Here is a 20,684-nt window from a genome sequence, read left to right on the forward strand (position 1 = left end):
CTAATTTCTGCTAGAATCTGTCTTTTCTGCAGAGATACTTTGTCTGGCATTGTTTCTTTTCTGCCATCTTGATCCTCCCCCCTAATTGTAGTTTTAAATCTCATAAGATGTTTTACTTCAAGAAGTTGAGTTTATAATTTTTCCTGTCTTCTCACAGAGATAGGGAAGAACGATTGGCAGCGCTCACAGCTGCTCAGCAAGAAGCCATGGAAGAGCTACAGAAAAAAATCCAGCTCAAGGTAGGGATATTATACAGTTTTAATTTGACATTTTAGGGTTTGCAATGGTGTATGAGATTCAAATTTTATTTATAGTACAAAAATGAATTAATCTGTAGTCTTAATCTTTGAACAACAAAGCTTATATGATTTGGCTTAGGATCATTTCTAACTCCACATGTGGAAACCAAACATACTTTGATAAGTTAGAGAGAGCAATTGAGGAAAAAAATTAAAGGAAGTTTAATGTTTCCTATTTTTACTAAGCAATTCATTAATGACTTAAAGTCATTACTGCTAGGGTTCTGATATTTACAGGTTTTAATCATTTAGAAATAAGCTAAAAGGTGTTTTTTATTTGTCTCACGATTTAAATGTTTATCAATTGCATAATTATAGCTTGGGAGATATGATTAACTGACTTTTTCTAGAAAATTGTTACTATGACAACATATAGGCAGTCCCTAGCAATATGAATATTTCACATTATATCACAGATATTTACATGCTGGCTCCTCATAGGGATAGTGTACCCTTAAGGTAGAGGACCATATTTTACTATCTGTATAGTCCTAGAAATGTGTCAGTCATTTAAATTTAATGTATCTCAATATTCCTAGAGCTTTGTGGTAGGCAAGGGGATACAGAGAGGGGTAAGACCTGATTCCAGTTTTCAAGAAACTCATAATCTAGTGTTAAATTCAGATCTGAAGCCGTAAATTTCCAGATACACAGAGGTACATGGAATGCTATGTATGGAAGTATAGAAGAGGACACCTAGTCTAACACGAGGGTGTCAGAGGTCAGCGAAGTAATTTTTGAGAACAGTTCCTGAGCTGGATCTTGAAAGAAGGATGAGTTGGTTGCGTAGGAGAATGCGTAGGTGGGTGGGATGCCACTCCAGCACAAGGGTCTAAAATAGTTTTTCTTTTTTGTTTTCCTGGGATAGTCACTGGAGTTGTAGAAATGGAGTGGGGGTAGGTGTTATTAATAGAGGTCTGTGCCATGATGAACCTTGTCTGCTATGTTGGTAAATGTGGGCTTTACCTGTGGTTTAACATTTTGCACAGTGTGTTCAAGGGAGTGCTTCTTGAAAGTGTGTTGTGGGCAAATAATTTGTACAATGCTGCTTATTATAAGCTAGGTTTATTGAGTTATAGAGCACAGTGACATACTAGAGGCTGTATAAAGTTCTATGTTACTAACCTGTTTGGGTTTAACTTACTATTTTCCAAATTTATTTGTTCCATGGAACCTCTTCCACAAAACATTTATTAGTATCTCATGGAGTACACTTTAGAAAACATTACTTTGCATGTGGGAGATGTTAAAGGGCTTTATGTAAACCCTTGTCTTCAGTATGCAAGTTAATATGGAAATAAAACATTCCCCTATTATTTTAAAAGTTTTAACGAAAATATTAATTTTCCAAGTTCTCAGTATACTTTGAATAATTTTTGAAATTCCTATTCTTCGACTTCATCTACAGCATGATGAAAGCATTAGAAGGCACATGGAGCAGATTGAACAAAGAAAAGAAAAAGCTGCTGAATTAAGCAGTGGGCGACATGCAAATACTGATTATGCTCCCAAACTGACCCCTTATGAAAGAAAGAAGCAGTGTTCTCTCTGTAATGTCCTGGTAAGTTGTCATTATCAATATTGTGATGATATATTATAATGTATTACTAAAGTTTATGAAACCATGGAAATTTATTCTTCTAGCCTTTTAAAACGTATGCTAAGGCATTTACTAAGTGCCATGGATTTCTTTTTGCCATGAAGGAATTTGAGTGAAAAGTAAGTAGTACGAATGATGTTAACCTTTAGGAATAGTACTGCAAAGTGTTAAAGAATGCAGTTGCTACTAAAATGAATATTTACCTGCTTAATGATAGCCTAAGTCAATATTTTTTTGGATATTAGAACTAAAAAGGAAAGCAACATTTTCAGTGCTGGAGATTTGAACCTTCAAACTTAGGGGAAATAATTTTCTTTTAGGCTGGCTGTGCTGTGATAAATGGCATGCTGTTTTTTGACTATGTATCTTCTAGAGGATTCTCAGCATTGTTCTCTAAATAAAATATTTTAAAGACTAATATGTAAACACTAGAGTGATATTTGCATGTAGTATATTGGATTGAATGTGTAGTATTTAAAATTAGATGTAATGTTAGTTAATTACATTGCTTTGATTTTATGCTTTTAGATCTCTTCAGAGGTATATCTTTTTAGCCACATTAAAGGGAAAAAACACCAGCAAGCTGTGAGAGAAAATAGCAGCATCCAAGGGCGTGAACTTTCAGATGAAGAAGTGGTAAGCTTTACTTTTGTTCATTTACAGTTATTTATTGAGTGCCTAGAATGTGCTTTTTCATTGTAAAGAATTCTATTTTTATATATTATTTTATGATTATTTCAGACTGTATTTAGCACTTAATAACTACTATAATATAGTATACAAATCTTATTTTAGTATATATATTAATTTAAGAAATATAGAAAGAAGAATTTAATGATATTTATATAATTTCTGTACAATAAAAGGTTATGGAAAATTGATATTTTAATAATACAGGAGAAAAATTACTCAGTGCTATATAGATTTCTTGGTAAACAGTCAACAATATAAATTTTATATAATAGGATAATTTTGGATAAGTAAAACATTTAGAAATTTTGGGAAATGCAAACTTATTTACCTATAATCATTGTTTACATGGAATTTAGATTTGTTTAAATATGTTTATAAGTTTTTTTTATGTAACTGTTATTGAGACTTAGATGACATAGCTAGATAATCCATGAATATGTTGGTCCTATTTATAATAGAAAGTTTCTAAAGCTACTCAACAAAGGGAAATTCATATTTGTCAATTATCTCTTAAGATGCTGAGGCAAGATTATTATGGGTTCTTTGATGGCAGTACCTGTGTATAGGTACATGTGTATGTGTAACTTTTTTTTTGAAGTATGGCATACATTAGTACACAAATCTCAGATACATAGCTAATAAATTTTTACATATGTGTACACTGATATAAAACCACCTAGATCATGATATAGATCATTTCTTATATCCCAAAGGTTCCGCTTATGCCCCTTCCCATTCATGTCCCCAAAAGGAAACTACTTTCCTACTTCTCACACCATCTTAGTCTTGCCTGTTCTTAAACCTCATGTAAATAGTACCATACAGCATGTGTTCTTTTGTGTCTGATGTCTTTCATTCATGCTCAGGTCTGTGAGATTGATCCTTGTTGTTTATGTGAAGCTATAGTTAATTATTTTTCTTAGCTTTCTGTCAATGTCCTCCAGGCAAAGACTATCAGGAACACATGTATAGTTGAATAAAATTGGGTTTATTGACTTGTTAAAAGAAAAGAAAATACACACCATGGGGAATTGTGGAGATTTTCAATAAGAAAGTATTTGAAAGGACTTAAAGAATTTGGTTTGTGCTAGGGGATTGGGTGAAGGTTCATAGAGATGAGGTTTTGCTCTGGATTGGATACCATCAGGAAGCAGGTGTAATTCTGTGGTTGGTTTCTTAATAAATTTTATCTAGGCAGAAGGAATGAATATGCTGTTTTCACTGGGTTTCTGGATATGACCAATGCTTGAGGGGAAATTGTGTACTGTTATTTAGGCTCACTTCTCTGTGATTTCTTCCTTTGAGGAATTTTGCCCCTAAAGTTCTAACCACTTTGCCAATTCTCAATTTTAAATTCTGTTTCCTCAGTTCACTAAGACTGGCACTTTCAGCTTGCACTATCCTCCCATGCCAGAAATTGGCATAAACTTATCAAGAAGAACCCAGAGTGAATGTGGAGCTCACTTAATGTACTTCCTTTCTTTTAGGGATCATAGTCTTTCAAGTCTTGGCTGTGTTGGCTCTTCTTTAATCCCTTCATATAGTAACTTTGTGTATTTTGTACAGCTTTTGGAGTTGGAAGATTAGTTCAGTACAAGTTCGTTCAGTGTACCTAGAATTGAAAGTTTCCGTTGTTTGATTTCTGTCTGTAGTACTTGACACATGTTAAGGTTTTAATGAATGCCCATTCAGTTGAATTGAACTGAAAGGTTATACAGAATGGCTTAAACATATCATTGGAGTTGGCCTCTAAATTTTTCCTTTGAAATATTAGGTACAAGTGAAATGGAACATGGAACTAATTATTTAGTTTATCTCAAATAATTTTTTGTCTTTTACTCAAATTTTGTGAGTATTTTAAGAGAGAGTGGTATAGAATTTTTTTTACTTGAATTTTTGTTGATATACCCCCATATTCTACTTCAGTTTGCTTTTTAGAACTAGTCACATGTTGTAGGTGTGCTCTACTTTGAAAAAAATCCTAAATTACCTCAATTAATTATAATGTAATAATTACCATTATAAAGGAAATTCTTTGGTTTATAAAATATTTGTAATTAAGTTCTCTTAATAAAAGAACTAAATATTAAAGTAAATTATTTACTTTACAAAAACATTATTTGAAAATTTTCTGGAGTATGCTATTATGTAAACTGAAATATAAATTTTATATGTTTTTATTTCAATGAGAAATGGTGAGAAATAAATAATATTGGATCCATGTACTTTGAAAGAAAATTATGAAATATTATCTAATTTTTGTAGCTATCATAGCAGTCTGATATTTAGCCATTGTGGTTTGAGATATGCCTGATGTGTTCATTTTGTGTCCTGTTTTAGTTTGAATGAACTAAATTTTCTTAAAGTTCTTACTTAATTCATGTAGTTATTCTTGGTTATTGCCCTGTCCTCCTGAAAAACAAGTGTGCAATATAGCATATGAATTACATGATATAGAAAGGCAATTTTCTATTACTCATATGGAAGTTTCATTTTTAATCAGTGAAGGTATCTATGGTAAACATACTTGTTCTACTTAAAGTTATTACTTGTCAAATGTGATGTCTTCATATTACATACACCTTGTCTGTGACCCTTCTTCTTTGACATAAGATTTTATTTATATCACCTCTGACCTAATAAATTGTACCTTTGACCTTATGAACTTCACATCTCAGATAACTTACTCTTGATCTTTGACATATTTTATTTTAAGCCTGTTCAACATAAAAGGTAGCTGCTGAGTAAGAAAGCTTTATTATTTTGTGTTTTTATTGTGATCTGACTGGGGAGTTTTTCTAGTGTTCTTTGAGACTTCACAAAAAGAATGATGTTTGAAGTATATTGTTTAACTTTTTATCCTTATTTATCATCTCAGAATTCAAATGATCAAAGTGTATGAGTTTTAAAGGTCAAAAAATGGGTACTAGTATTAAGTAAATTCTAAAATTTAAATTTTTACATGCATTGCTAGAGAAATAATAAAGTATTAGTTTTAATATGTGTTTTCTTTGTGGTCGTATTTTCACACTATATAATGCAGTCGATAGCATTTTTTGTGAAAGTTGCATGAAAATACTTTAATCCTATATGAAAAATGAAATTAAAAAGTTGTTTTTATTCACTTTTGAATATGTACACTTCTGTTTGTGAGATTCCTTGATTTTATAAGTATGTAAATTATACAAGTTCTGTTTGTTACCCTGTGTATTTAAATATAGAGAAAATAATAGTTAATTTTCATTTGATTTCTGAAAGTTATAAATGGGATCTTTATGAAGGATCTTAAATTAACTATAATTTATTGAATGCTTACAACCAAGTGTGATTTTATAAATAATAAATTAGTATTTTTCCATGGAAAAAATGTACTAACTAGGTCACTGAAGAAATAAAGAGAAATTTTGAATTAGCAAAACATAAAAACATCACTGTACTCAATGAAATATAAGCTGACCTCTTTGACCAGGGTGTGCATGGCTTTGAGGTAGAAGAAGTGGCAAGACATTCCCCAGAATTGATGACAGTCTTAGATATAATAGATAATTCCTTATAGACTCATTTATTTCCTTATCCTGTTTACCTTTGTTGAAGCAGAAGTATTTATTGTCTTTTCATGATCACATTAGAAACCTCTTGTTTGCCTTTCAACAGAAAAAGAAGTCAAACGAACAAACTAGAAGTCATTTAGAATAAATCCTCAGTTTTTTTTTCTTCCTAATACCTTGTTTAGGGTTACTAAGTTTAAGTCAATTTGAGAAGTGATTTTAAAACATCTTAGACTTTTCAGATGTAGCTTCCATTGACTTCATTTTCCTCTTTAATGATACGGGAAAATTTTTATGGGTAGATATATGTGTATGAAAATGTATATGTATTCAGTATATAATGCACATACATATATAGCTGATTTAATTTATATATTCTAACATTTTAATTCCTGGGGTAAACTTACATTGTAACTAGAATGTGCAGAGAATATGTAGCTCTGTATCTGTGGCTGTTTTAGTTGTCTTCATTAGTTCAAGGAAAAATTTTTCAACTTCTGCTTATTGGTTCAAGGAAAAATTTTCAACCAGTTTAAGTAACCAATTTTTTTTTTAATCCTTAGTTAGATCCAGTTTCTTTAATTAGTACTCAGCCTCTTTTGAATAAAAATGTGTGGTCTCTGCTACAGACTTAATGTTTTTGTCCTCCCAGATTCGTATGTTGAAACCCTAATTCCAAATGTGATGGTATTTGGAGATGGGCACTTTGGGAGGGAAGTAGGTTATTGGGGTGGAACCCTCATGATTGGATTAGTGCTCTTACAATGAGATGCCAGAGAGCTTACTCTTCCTCTCTCTTTCCCTGCTATGTGAGGATACAGCAAAAAGACATCCAGGAAGAGGGCCCTTATCAGAACCCAACCATACTGGCACCCCAATCTCAGACTTCCCAATCTCTAGAACTGAGAAATAAATGTTTGTTGTTTAAGCCACCCAGTGTATGGTATTCTGTCACAGCAGCCTGAGCTGACTAAGATAGGGCCAGACCTTGCTTATTAAGGTGGCATCTGTGTGTAACAGAGGATGAACATGGCTTATGTGACCCCACCCTGAGGGGAAAAGTTGATACCTTACTATATAATACCTTTTGTTTTTCCTGATTTCCACTTTTTTCTTCCATATTTGGAAGGATGGAGTGATTAAAAGTGTGGGTGGTGGGAGTAGGTGAGTAGAACTAAATCTTTATGCTCCATGGTGTGAAGTCAACAGATAATCCTAAAACTAAAACATGAAAAAATAGTCATAAAAATATATATTAAAGAACACAGACAAAAAAGATAAACAGCTAAAATTATTGCCTCTGGATTGGAGAAAGAAGTGACGAGAGTAGAAGGAAACTATTTTTTAAAAAATCCTTGACTGTTTAAATTATTTTAAAAGTAACTTTGATAAAAGCAAAAACATTTTTAAAAAATAAAGAAAGTAATAGAGCAATGGAGATTGTGTCTGTGTTGCTTAGGAGTCTTCTTCCTGTGCATTGTTTTTAACATCTAGGTTAAAATTAAATAAATAAATGCATCTATACATAAAAGGTCATCATAGCAAAGTTGGATAGATTGGCCAATTATACCTTTAATGCACTATTCCTTTAAATTGTTACAATATCATTTGATTCTGTCATAAGAGACCAAATACTGGATTCTATTTATGGCCACTTTGATGAGATTTGTTCAGGTAGGTACCTATATTCTTAAATTCAAGTTTACTTTTCAGAGTTTTAGAATTGACTCAAAACAGAATTAAGGGATGAATAGTTGACTCTTAACAGGTTTTTAGCTGTGTTAACCAGGCTGTAAAATTTGTAGTCCTGAGTGAGCTTAGATTTATAACAGTAGCTAGTTCAGTAACTTGACAGATTACACTGAATGAAAATAATACTGTTTGTTTTGCCCTATTTTTTTTCTAATTTGCAGTTTTAATTTAATTAGTTTATGTGTTTTTATAAATGTCTTTCATCAAGTTAGGGAAGTTCCCTTTTATCCCTAATTTTATGAGATCTTAAAAAATAAGTTAATTTTTATTGAATTTTCTTTTCCATTTTAGGATCGTTTTAGGATTGCTTTTTTTCCCTTTAATTGCTTTAATTAAAGCAAAAGTGTTTTGGGGTAGAATTTAATTACAAAAAGGTTGCTTTTTCCTTTTAATTTGTTTATGTGATATATGACATTAATAGCTTTCCTGATATTAAACTTATTTGGTCATGATTTTTAAAATACATGAATTTGTTTTGTAAATATCTTATTTAGTATTTTCCATTCTCAAGATTATATTAGCTTCATTTATAAATTGACTAGTTTTTTCTATATTTTTTCTTCCTGGGAACATGTTATATAAAATAGAAATTATCTCTTCCTTGGGAGTTTTGTTTAATTTGTGTATAAAATTGTATATATTTGGTATATGTTTCAAGAGAAAAAATTTTTTGTTTTATTTGTGGTCAAATACACATAACTTAAAATTTACCGCCTTAACCATTTTTCCAGCTTTATTGAGGTATAATTGTCAAATAAAAATTGTATATTTTCAGGATGTACAACATGATAATTTGCTATGTGTATGTATGTATACATTGTGTAATGATTACCACAATCAGTTGTGTTTTTATACAGTAATAATGAACTGTCCAAAAAAGAAATTAAGAAAACAGTCTTATTTATAATAGCATCAAAAAGAATAGAATGCTTAGGAATCAGTTTAACCAAGGAAGTGAAAGATCTTTTCACTGAAAACTATAAAACATTGATGAAAGAATGAAGAAGATACAAATAAATGGAAAAATATTATATATTTATAAATTTAGAAGAATTAATATTGCTGAAGAGTCCATAATACCCAAAGCAATCTGTAGATTCAGTGAAATCTCCATCAAAGATGTAATGATATTTTTCATAGAAATAGGAAAAACAATCCTAAAATTTGTGTGGAACCACAAAAGACCCTAAAAAGCCAGAGCAGTCTTGAGAATGAAGAACAAAGTTAGAGACATCACACTTCTTCCTTTCAAACTATAATACAGAGCTATAGTTACCATATTAACCATTTTTATTTGAAAGTGTACAGTTCAGTGGCATTAAGTTCATTGATATTGTTGTGTTGCCATCACCACCATCCATCCACAGAATGCTTTTCTTCTTGCACAGCTGAAACTCTGTATCCATTAAACAATAATTCCCCATTCCCTCCTTCCTCCAGCTCCTGGCTGCCACTGTTCTTATTTCTGTCTCTATGAAAATCACTCATATAAGTAGAATTATACAGTATTTGTCCTTTTGTGACTGGCTTATTTTACTCAACATGATGTCCTCAAGATTCATGTTTTATATGTCAGAATTTCCTTCCATTTAGGGCTAATAATTTTCCATTGTATTCAGTTTTATTCCATTGTATATACCATATTTTGTTTAGCTGTTCATCTGTCCTTGGACACTTTGGTTGCTTTCACCTTTTGGTTACTGGAAATAATGCTGTATGGACACAAGTATACAAATATTTGAGTCTTTGTTTTTAATTCTTTTGGATGTATACTCAGAAGTGGATTTCTGGATCAAATGGTGATTCTGTCTTTAACTTTTGGAGGAATGCCATACTGTTTCCACAGCAGCTGCAGCATTTTACATTCCCACCAGCAGTGCACAAGGGCTCCCTTTTCTCCACATGCTTGCTAACACTTGTTATTTTCTGTTTTTAATAGTAGCTGTCCAAATAGGTTGGGCATATTTTAAATTATAATTTATTTCTTTGAGTATATTTAGATTTTCTATAATTAACTACATTTGTTTTGATAAATTTTCATTTTCTAGGAAATTGTTTTCTTATTAAGTTTTCAAAAGTCTTTGCAAAATATTTTTCAGAGTATTATTTTAGATTTTTAAAGCAATCTCAATTTAACCAGTAATGGTGTCTCCTTTTTCATTTCTAACATTGTTTATTTGTTCATTTTTTTCTCTTTATCAGCAGCTTGTATTTCCAAAAATTTGATTTTTTTGTATTGTTGATCCTATCTGTTATAGCTTCCTTGTTTTCTATTTCATTAATGTCAGTTTTTTGTTTCCTTATTTCCTTTTTACCTGGTTCTTGGAGTTTATTTTGATATTCTTTTTCTAGCTCCTTAAGGTGAATACTTGGCTTATTAGTTTTCAGTACTTAATGTAAGTACTTAAAATATTAATTTCTAAGATACTGTTTGATATAAAGTATTTTCATTATTATTCATTTTTAAATACTTTCTAATTTCTTTCATAATTTTTTTGACACATGAGTTGTTTAGAAGGCTGGTTTAAAATTTCCAAACACAGGAGTTTTATGTATTGATTTCCAACTTAATTGCAATAAGATCAGAAAATGTGGTCTCTGCAGTCTCATATAACACATGGTCAGGTTTTGTAAATGTTCTGTATGCCCAAAGAGAATGTGTATTCTCCAGTTATTCATTCTATCAAGCATATTAATTATACTATTGCAATATTCTATATTGATGCTGATTTTTGCTGCTGCTTTCAATTACTGATTGAGGGGGTTAAAATTTTCCCAGCATGATGATAAATTTATCTCTTCTTGTAGCTCTGTCAATGTTTGCTTTATTTATTTTGAGGCTATGTTATTAACAGCATGTAAGTTTAGAATTATATATCTTGCTGATGAATTCAGCTGTTTACTATGTGAAGTAACTCTTTTTAGCATGAGTAATGTACTAGGTAAATAGTTTTCCATTTTTTGTGAATCTATTATGAGCTTAATTTTAAAACTAGCTTTAAAATTAAAACTAATCACTTCCAGGTTTTAAAATTAAGCTCATGATAGATTTACAAACTGAACTGGGACATTCTATCTAACTTTGAAAGTTTTCTTACTTAAAGTCTATTTTGTTTGATAGTAATATAGATATACTAGGTTTCATTGTTTAGTATCTTTGTGTTATATCTTTTCTACTTTTAAAAGTTTTGGTAAAATTCATTATGTGTACAGAAAAGTGCACAGGATATATATATATATATATATGTATATATATATACCATTTGTAGAATAATAATAAAATGAATGTCTTTGTACCCACCATTCAGGCAAGTGAGAATCTCCTAGTGGAGAATTCTGTTTTTGTTTGTCTGAAAATGTGCTTTTATTTGTGAAAAATGTTTTCACTGAGTATAGAATTTTAGCTTGACAATTACTTTCTCCAAGAATTGATTGAGTAGATTAGTTACTATGTTCTTGCTTCCATTCCTAATAAGGTAAAGTCATTCCTCTCTATTTTTTTTTTTCAAAATTGCCTTGGCTGGTCTTCTGCATTTCAGTTTTTATATAACTTTTGCGATAAACTTGTGAAGCTAAAAAAAATTCCCCTTTGAATTTTGATCGAGATTGCTTTAAAATTGTAGATTAAATTTGCAAAAGTATACAGCTTTTATTTTATTATTTTTTTATTCAGGATATTATGGGGGTACAGAATGTTTTGGTTACATGTAATGCTGTTTGCCCCACCCAAGCCAGGGCTACAAGTGTGTCCCTCCCCCATAAAGTGTGGTCCACTTCCATTAGTTGTGAGTTTACACCCCTCTGCCTTGCACCCCACCTAGACCAAAACCCAGTGAGTATTACTACCATGTGAACCCCTTAGTGATGGTCAGTTAGTACCAATGTGAGGGTGAGTATAAATGGTGCATGGTTTTCCATTCTTGTGATACCTGACTTCAAAAGATGGGCTCAGTCTCTGTCCAGGATAACTTTAGAGGTGCTAGATCACCATTGTTTTTTGTAGTTGAGTAGTATTCTATGGTATATGTGAACCCCTTAGTGTTGGTCAGTTAGGAACAGTTTGAGGGTGAGTATAAATGGTGCATGGTTTTCCATTCTTGTGTGATACCTGACTTCGAAAGATGGGCTCAGTCTCTGTCCAGGATAACATTAGAGGTGCTAGATCAGCATTGTTTTTTGTAGTTGAGTAGTATTCTATGGTATACATATACCACATTTTATTAATCTGCTCATGTATTAAGGGGTACTTGGGTTATTTCCACATCTTTGCAATTGTGAATTGTTCTGCTATAAACATTCCAGTGGAGATGTCTTCATTATAGAATGCCTTTTTTCCTTTGGATAGCTGCCTAGTAGCAGGATTGCTGGATCAAATGGTATTTCTGTTTTTAGCTCCTTGAGGTATCTCCAAATTACTTTCCACAGGGGTTGTACTAATTTGCATCCCACCAGCAGTGTAAGAGTGTTCCTGTCTCTCCACATCCACACCAGCATTTGTTGTTTTGAGACTTTTTGAGAGAGACCATTCTCACTGGATTTGGTGATAATTCATTGTAGTTTCGATTTGCATTTCCCTAGTGATTAGAGATGTTGAGCACTTTTTTAAATATTTGTTGGCCATTAATCTATCTTCTTTTGCAAAGTTTCTATTCCTTCCTTTGCCCATTTATTGATGGAGTTGTTTGATTTTTTTCTTGTTGATTTTCTTAAGTTCTATATAGATTCTTGTTATTAGCCGTTTATCGGACATGTAGCATGCAAATATTTTCTCTCATTCTGTAGGTTGTCTATTCACTCTAATGATAGTTTCCTTGGCTGTGCAGAAGCTTTTTAATTTAATCAGGTCCCATTTGTTTACTTTTGTTGCTGCTGTGATTGCTTTGGGGGTCTTTGTCATAAATATTTTGCCTAGGCTGATGTCTGAAAGAGTCTTACCCACATTTTCTTCCAAAATTCTTAAGGTTTCATGCCTTAGGTTTAAGTTTGTTATCCATTGTGAGTTAATTTTTGTGAGAGGTGAGGATCTAGTTTCAGTCTTCTGCATGAGGATATCCAGTTTTGCCAGCACCACTTATTGAATATTCTTTTCCCCATTTTTGTCTGCTTTGTCAAAGATTACATGACAATATGAGGATGATTTATATCTGGGATCTCCGTCCTATTCCAAAGGTCTATATCTCTGTTCTTGTGCCAGTAGACATCTTTTAAATATTGATTCTTTCCTTCCAGGGACTTACATGTTTGTGTAGTCATGTATTTGTGTGTAAGTGTGTCATTTATCAAAATTTGTAATTTTCATTGTTTATGTCTTGAAAATGTCTTACTAGGCTTATTTTTTAAATAATTTGTGGATTAGAAAATTATTTTAAATGGAATTACCCATAACTAGTTTATTTGGTTTTTAATGGTATAGAATAAATCTGTACATTTCAGTATATTGATCTGTCCACTGAACATTTTTATTAGTTTGAATGGTTTTTTCATTGATTTTTTTGGATTTTCTAGTAATTTATTTTGTCTGAAAATAGTGATAGTTTATGAGGTATTTTTTTAGTATTTTTACTTTTTTATATATACTTTTATTTTTATTCCATTAGTTAGGATCTCATTATAATGTTGAAAAGTAGTGGTGAGAACGAGAGCAAGAACCCCCTTTTTTCCCCCTTGTTTTTTATTCTAGTGAAAATACTTATACTCCAAAAATATTTTGGATTCAATGTATTACTAGTTCATTTAGAAGTTTTTCATATGTATCCTTTTTTAATTTAATTTAATTTTTTTATTTTTATTTTTATTTCATCTGTATCCTTTTTTTCTAAGTGAAGTCAGTCAGCCCTACCCTGAAAATAAGGCAGAAGATTGACAAACAAATGCTGGACTAAAACAGGACTCTAGAAGCACGAAAGGAAGTTTATTGAGGAGAGAAAGATAGGATTACAGGGCAAGTGCAAGATACAGGTTTACAGGGTAAGACCAAGATGCATTCACCACAGAACAGTAAATGGGCCTCTTGTCATAACAAAAAGGCTTTGGTTATGGTCTGGGTCTCATTTTATAGTGTCTGGATTGGGCCTTCCTGGTGGTTCACACATCCCTATAAACTACTTTGATGGACAGTTGGGAGTTACATGACCTTAGTCTTAACTATGCGTGTGGATCTCCCGTAAGCCTCTCTGAAAGCCTATTGTCAGGGGCAAACTGTGACGTCAATTTAAGCTAATGACATGATAATTAGCCTTAGGTTGTCCTAGGTCACCTTCCAAACCCTGTTGTACTTTTGCATTCTTTTGCAGTTGGTGGGCTATGTTTTGATTGGCAGATTTGTAGGGTATTCTCTCCCCTAGATGCATCAGTTGCTCCGGATGCTTCCCTTTGTCCCCAGGAGGGCCAGAGTCCCTTACTAGCCACCTAAGAATTCTACTGGCATTTTTAAAAAAACAAAAGAAAAAACACAATGGAGTAAAAAATGCTTTGGTCAAATGGCATAAGAATAAAATGTTATTACTTATTTGTACCCTATATAAACTTTTATTGAGTCTTTTTGAATGTCACTTAAAAAGAAACACTAAAAAATTCAAATTTTAAATGGATATTCTGAATTCAGTATCCAACATTTTGACAATTTCCTTGTGGTTGGAGTCTGTTGTTTATGAACTAGTGTGATCCTTTGAGGTTGTTGAAACAGCTTGTTTTTTCATGTTGCCAGAGTTCTTATGCTGGTTCCTTCTCATCTCAAGACAGATAGGTTTGTTGTGCACCTGTTCTCCTCTGCTGAGAACACTTCTACTCAGTAAAGAGGGAGAGTCTTCTGCATGGTGTACTTGAGTCCTACTCTGGAGTATTTACCTGGTGGGAGAGAGGTGGATGCACTGTGACTATTTATCACTGCTGCTCCCCTGCCTCTACCGACTCACCATTCCCCTGTGGTTGTCACAGGTGGTATACACGCTGCACAATGAGTGATTGCCCTGCCTAGTTCTGTCAATGGTGGTGATTGTGATCCTGTGCTGACTTGAGTGCTGTCCCACTCAATTCCATGGGTGGCGATTGTTGCCCAGGTCAGCTTGAGTGCTACCCCATTCAGATCTGCAGGCAGTGACATTTGTTGGCCTTCGGCGGCTTAAGTACAACCCTGCCCAGGTCCACGGGTGGCGGTGTTTGTCAGCACAGCGTTCACTTCGCTCAGCTCCCCTGGTAGTGGTGGGCAGGGAGATCACAGCTTCTGCTCATGGGACACATGAGAGCACCCTGCCTCTTGACTCCTTCCCCAGCCCAGCAGGGGCAATGAAGAGGCAGTTGCAAGTGATCTGACCCCTGAGTGCATGCTGTGCTCTGGAATCTCAAAATTGCATGAGCCTTAGTGCTCAGAGTTGGCAAGCCAATGAATGGGTCTCTGCTGTGCCTTCCCTCTGGAGCAGTGCCGCTGCTCCCATGCTCCCAGTCTCCCATCAGTCAGTCCCTATGTCAGTCCCATGACCTGCTGTAGTTGCAGGGTCCCTCTCACAGCAATGTCCACAGGGAAAGTGTGGAGACCTGGGGTTCTCTCCTCTGCCTCTTCCCCACATGTGCCTTCCCTGTGTACCTCCGATCCTGCAGAATAGATTACCTTCCCCCTCTTTTACTTTGGGAGCCTCCTATCATCTCTCTGCTGCACCCTAGTGTGCTCTCTTAGAAGATCAATCTGAAGGTGAATATCTAATCGCCACTTTCAGTCCTTTCCGTGAGAGCGGTGTGTGCAGACTGCTTCTAGTCCACCATCTTGCCTCCCCTCTCCAGTTTCTTCTGTACTTATGATCTATTAAGATTTTCCAGGTCCTCGTAAGTCAATATTAGTCATTTGTTTTTTTAAGAAAATTATCTGTTTTGATTAGATTTTCTAATTTATTTTAATAAAAGTGTAGGTACATAGCAGTCTCTTTAAAATAATTAAAATATGGTTTATATTTTCTGGTTTCAATATTTACTGGTACTCTCTTTTTGCCTCAATCTAACTTACCAATGGTTAGCTTTTAAATTTTGTTTCTAAAGAATTGGGTTTATTAATTCCTAATTTCGACCTGTTTTTCAGTCTTTCTTACTATCCCTCCCTCCACACCATTTCATTGGTTATTTTGTTTTCATTTGTTCTTATTTTAAGATATGTATTTTATGCCATATATTTCCTTTTAATTGACAACATTTTAATTATATATTTTTTTCTTTTTAACACATTGACTGACACACTAGGGAAAAAAAAAGATTTTCCTTTGGTCCACAGTGTTTATTATGAAAATAGAATAAAAACTTCAAAAATAAAATGATCCTTTCTAATTTAATGAGAAATTTGTTATTTTTAAATTTATTTCTGTGCATGAGTGATATGCAATTTGAAAAGTAATTTATGCGGCTCCCAAGTGAGTTACATGTGCTTCATGGGGCCTCAGGGCTCAAAACTAGCATGGATTAAATACAACTCACTTGGCAGTTAATGTGTTAAAGAGGTATTTCCACTGTTATAGGTTAGAGGGGTGGCATTACCTTTTTTTTTTTTTAATGAATATACGTGTACGTTTAAAAGTGAGAAGTGATTTATGGATTTGCCTGCCATCTTGCAAGATAGCCAAGCTAATCTTCCATGCATTGCTCTAGTTTTAGGGTGTGTGTGGCCAGTATAAGGACTATTCTTTGGTTTTTAATTTTTACTTTTATTGCATGATGGTCAGAGATTATGGTTTTTATAGCTTTTACTTTAAGAAATGATCTGTTTTCTCTCCTTGGGTATATATAACATAAACTAGATCAGATTTGTTAATTATTATGTAAATCTTCTTACTTTTTAAATCTGTTTTCTTTCTCATTTATATGCTTTTCTCAAAAATGGAAAGACTGCCAATATGCTTTTATAATTACTTATTCATGTCTCCTTCTGTTTTTAAAATCCACTTTTACTTTATATATTCCAAAGATTTATCATTATGGTCATAACCATTTACATGTCTTTTGTCTTACTGGTGAATTTTACCCTTTAAGAATAGGAAACATCCCTCTTTTTCTTATTTAATCCTTCTCTTTTTGAATGTTATTTTTTTGGGTATTAATATTGCAAACCTAGTTTAAGTGATATATCCTTTGGTATTCTTCTCCTCCCTCATCCTCTCCTCCTTTGTCCTTCCTTTCCCTCTTGTCCCCTTCATAGTTTATTACTAAATTTTTTTGTATATAGGCCTATTTCTAAAATATATACTTTTATTTTAATTGATTTCTGCTTTATAAAAACAGTACCATGCTATATGTAATCTTTTTGGACTTATGCTTTTCCACATTAATATTATATTCATTAATATTAGATTCATCCAAATTACTGTGTATGGCTTTAGTTCCTTGGTTTTGGTTGCAATATTCTGTTTTGAGATTAAACATGATTTATTCATATACTATTCTGTTGATTGGTATTATATTTGTGTTGTTTTAAAACTTTTTGGTGTTGTAAACAGTGCTAGTATTAACATTTCTATACATACATTTATACACATGTAAGAGTTTTCCTAGGAATAGAGTGCCGGGATAGTATGGTTTATAAATGTTTGATTTTAGGAGATAATCCCATACTATTTTCCTAATTGGTTGGCTCAGCCTGTACTCTTTTCTCACCAATGACATATATGTAATAAGAAATCCTGTAGCTTTATATTCTTGACAATATTTGGCATTGTCTGAATTTTGAACATTTGCCAATCAAATGGGTTCAACATGGTATTTTATTATAGTCTTGATTTTTCATTTACATGATCAATAATGACATAAAGCATTTCTTCATGGTTTAGGCAAGTGTTTCCTCTTCTATAAAATATCTGTGTCTCACACCCCTTTTCCTATAGGATTGTTTTTACTTTTCCTTTTGATTTTTAGGCTTTTAAAATAAAATTTGTTATTAATCTCTTGTTAGTTTTATATGTTAGAAATATAGTTTTTAATGTATTTTCATATTCTTGTGTTTTCTATTAGCAAAATTCTTAATTGCAACATAGGCAAATTATCAGTATTGTCTTATTGACAGTACTTTTTTTGTTCTACTTCATAAATTTCCCTACTAAGTTATAAGAGCTATTCATCCAGATTTTCCATTAAATGTCTTAAAATTTTATTTTTGGCATTTAAATCTTTAAACCACTTAGTTATTTTTATTACTCCATTTATTGGATGCTTCTTTCACTATTATCTCACATGTCACTTCTTTTGTATACAAAATTTCATATTTGCATGAACTGTTTCTGTGTTACCTATTCTATTCCAGTTTGTCTGCTCCACTACCACATTATCTAAATTAATAAGCCTTGAGATGTGTAGTAGAACAAGTCCTTTCTGTTGGCTTCTTGTCCCTTTACTCTTCCTTATAAATTTTGGAATCAGATTGTCAAATTCTAAAAACCCTGTTGGGAGTTGCTTTTAAACAGATCATTTGGGGAGAATTCACATCTTCGTGATATTATTCTTCTTTGTAAATATGCTATATATATATATATATTTTTTTTTTTTTAATTCAGGACATTATGGGGGGGTGCAATCATTTTGGTTACACGAAATCCATTTGTCTCACCCAAGTCAGGGCTACAGGCGTGCCCTTCCCCCAAACATTGTGCCTCGATTCCATTAGCTGCACCTGACCTGCACCCAGTGCACCCAATGACCCCACACTTGACCTGCACCCAATGAGTATTACTACCTTATAGACACCTTAGTGTTGGTCAATACCAATTTGAGGGTGAGTACATATAGTGCATGTTTTCCATCTTTGTGATACCTCAATTCGAAGGATGGGCTCAAGCTCTTAGAGCTAGATCACCATTGTTTTTTATAGTTGAGTAGTATTCCATGGTATACATATATCACATTTTATTAAACCACACATATATTGATGGGCAGGTTGTTTCCACATCTTTGCAATTGTGAATTGTGCTGCTATAAACATTCTAGTACAGATGTCTTTTTTATAGAATGCCTTTTTTTCCTTTGGATAAATATCTAGTGGTGGGATTGCTGGATCAAATGGTATTTCTATTTTTAGCTCTTTGAGGCATCTCCAAATTACTTTCCACAGCGGTTGTACTAATTTGCAGTCCCACCAGCAGTGTAAATGTGTTCTAGTTTCTCCACATCCACACCAACATTTGTTATTTTGGGACGTTTTGATAAAGGCCATTCTCACTGGAGTTAGGTGATACCTCCTTGTGGTTTTGATTTGCATTTCCCTAATGATTAGAGATATTGAGCACATTTTTATGTTTGCTGGCCATTATTCTATCTTCTTTTGAAAGTTTCTGTTCCTTCCTTTGCCCATTTATTGATGGAGTTGTTTGTTTTTTTCTTGTTGATTTTCTTAAGTTCTATATAGATTATTGTTAACAGCCGTTTATCAGATGTGTAGAAAGCAAATATTTTCTCCCATTCTGTAGGTTGTCTATTCACTCTAAGGATAGTTTCCTTGGCTGTGCAGAAGCTTTTTTTTTTTTTTTTTTTTCCAGCATATTATGGGGGTACAGATTTTAAGGTTTCAATTAATGCCCATTTCCCCCCTCTCCCCACAAGTCTGAGTCTCCAGCATGACCATCCCCCAGATGGTGCACATCTCACTTATTATATAGAAGCTTTTTAATTTGATCAGGTCCCATTTATTTATTTTTGTTGCTGCTGTGATTGCTTTGAGGGTCTTCTTCATAAATTCTTTACCTAGGCTGATGTCTAAAAGAGTCTTCCCCACATTTTCTTCCAGAATTCTTAAGATTTCATGCCTTAAGTTTAAGTCTGTTATCCATCGTGATTTATTGCTGATTTACTGCTGGGTCAAAGAAGAGATCTAGAGGAAATAAAAAAAATTCTTTGAATTAAATGATAACAGGGACACAAGTTATCACAATCCATGGGATACAGCTAAAGCATTCCTGAGAGGAAAACTAATATTATTAAATGCTCACATCCAAAAGACAGAAAGCTCACAAATTAACAAACTAATAAATCGTCTCAGGAAACTAGAAAAGGAAGACCAAATTAATTCTAATCCTAGCAAAAGAAAGGAAGTAACTAAGATCAGATCAGAACTAAATGAAATTGAGAGCAAAAGAAAGATCAATAAAACCAAAAGCTGGTTTTTTGCAAAGATAAACAAAATTGATAGACCTATTGCTAGATTGACAAGAACTAGAAAGGAAAGGACTTTAATAATCCCAATCAGAAATGAAAAAGGAGAGGTCACTACAGACATCATGGAAATATAAAGCATTATCTTTGAATACTATGAAATCTATATACCCCACAACTACAAAATGTAGAGGAAATGGACAAATTCTTGGAAGCATACAGCCTCCCTAAGCTCAATCAGGAAGAAATAGAATTTTTGAACAGACCAGTATCAAGCGCAGAAATTGGAGCAGCAATTAAAAGTCTTCCAAAAAAAAGTCCCAGACCAGGTGCGTTCACACCTGAATTTTACCAAACCTGCAAAGAAGAACTCATACCTATACTGCAGAAATACTCATACCTATACTCCACAACATTAAGAAAGATGGTATCCTTCCGAACTCATTACAAAGCCTATATCACCTTGATACCAAAGCCTGGAAAGTACTCAACAAAAAAAGAAAACTACAGACCAATGTCTTTCATGAATATAGATGCAAAAATCCTCAACAAAATCTTAGCAAATGGAATCTAACAGCACATCAAGAAAATAATTCATCATGACCAGGTAGGCTTCATCCCAGAGATGCAAGGTGGGTTCAACATATGCAAATCTATAACTGCAATTCACCACATAAA

At 33.0% G+C, this 20,684-nt stretch overlaps 1 protein-coding gene across 8 annotated transcripts in view; it reads left to right on the forward strand.

Annotated features, from left to right (window-relative positions):
• SCAPER (S-phase cyclin A associated protein in the ER) overlaps nucleotides 1–20,684 on the forward strand; it is a 503,757-nt gene that overhangs the window by 179,956 nt on the left and 303,117 nt on the right. For all 8 annotated transcript variants that reach the window (XM_012739362.2, XM_012739365.2, XM_012739364.3 and 5 more), the window contains 3 exons: nucleotides 158–239; nucleotides 1,708–1,860; nucleotides 2,428–2,535. In XM_012739362.2, coding sequence (XP_012594816.1) covers nucleotides 158–239; nucleotides 1,708–1,860; nucleotides 2,428–2,535 — 343 coding nt within the window. The remainder of the gene's footprint in view (nucleotides 1–157; nucleotides 240–1,707; nucleotides 1,861–2,427; nucleotides 2,536–20,684) is intronic.

The sequence above is a fragment of the Microcebus murinus genome, chromosome 6 (assembly GCF_040939455.1).
Source record: "Microcebus murinus isolate Inina chromosome 6, M.murinus_Inina_mat1.0, whole genome shotgun sequence".
Lineage (NCBI taxonomy): Eukaryota > Metazoa > Chordata > Mammalia > Primates > Cheirogaleidae > Microcebus > Microcebus murinus.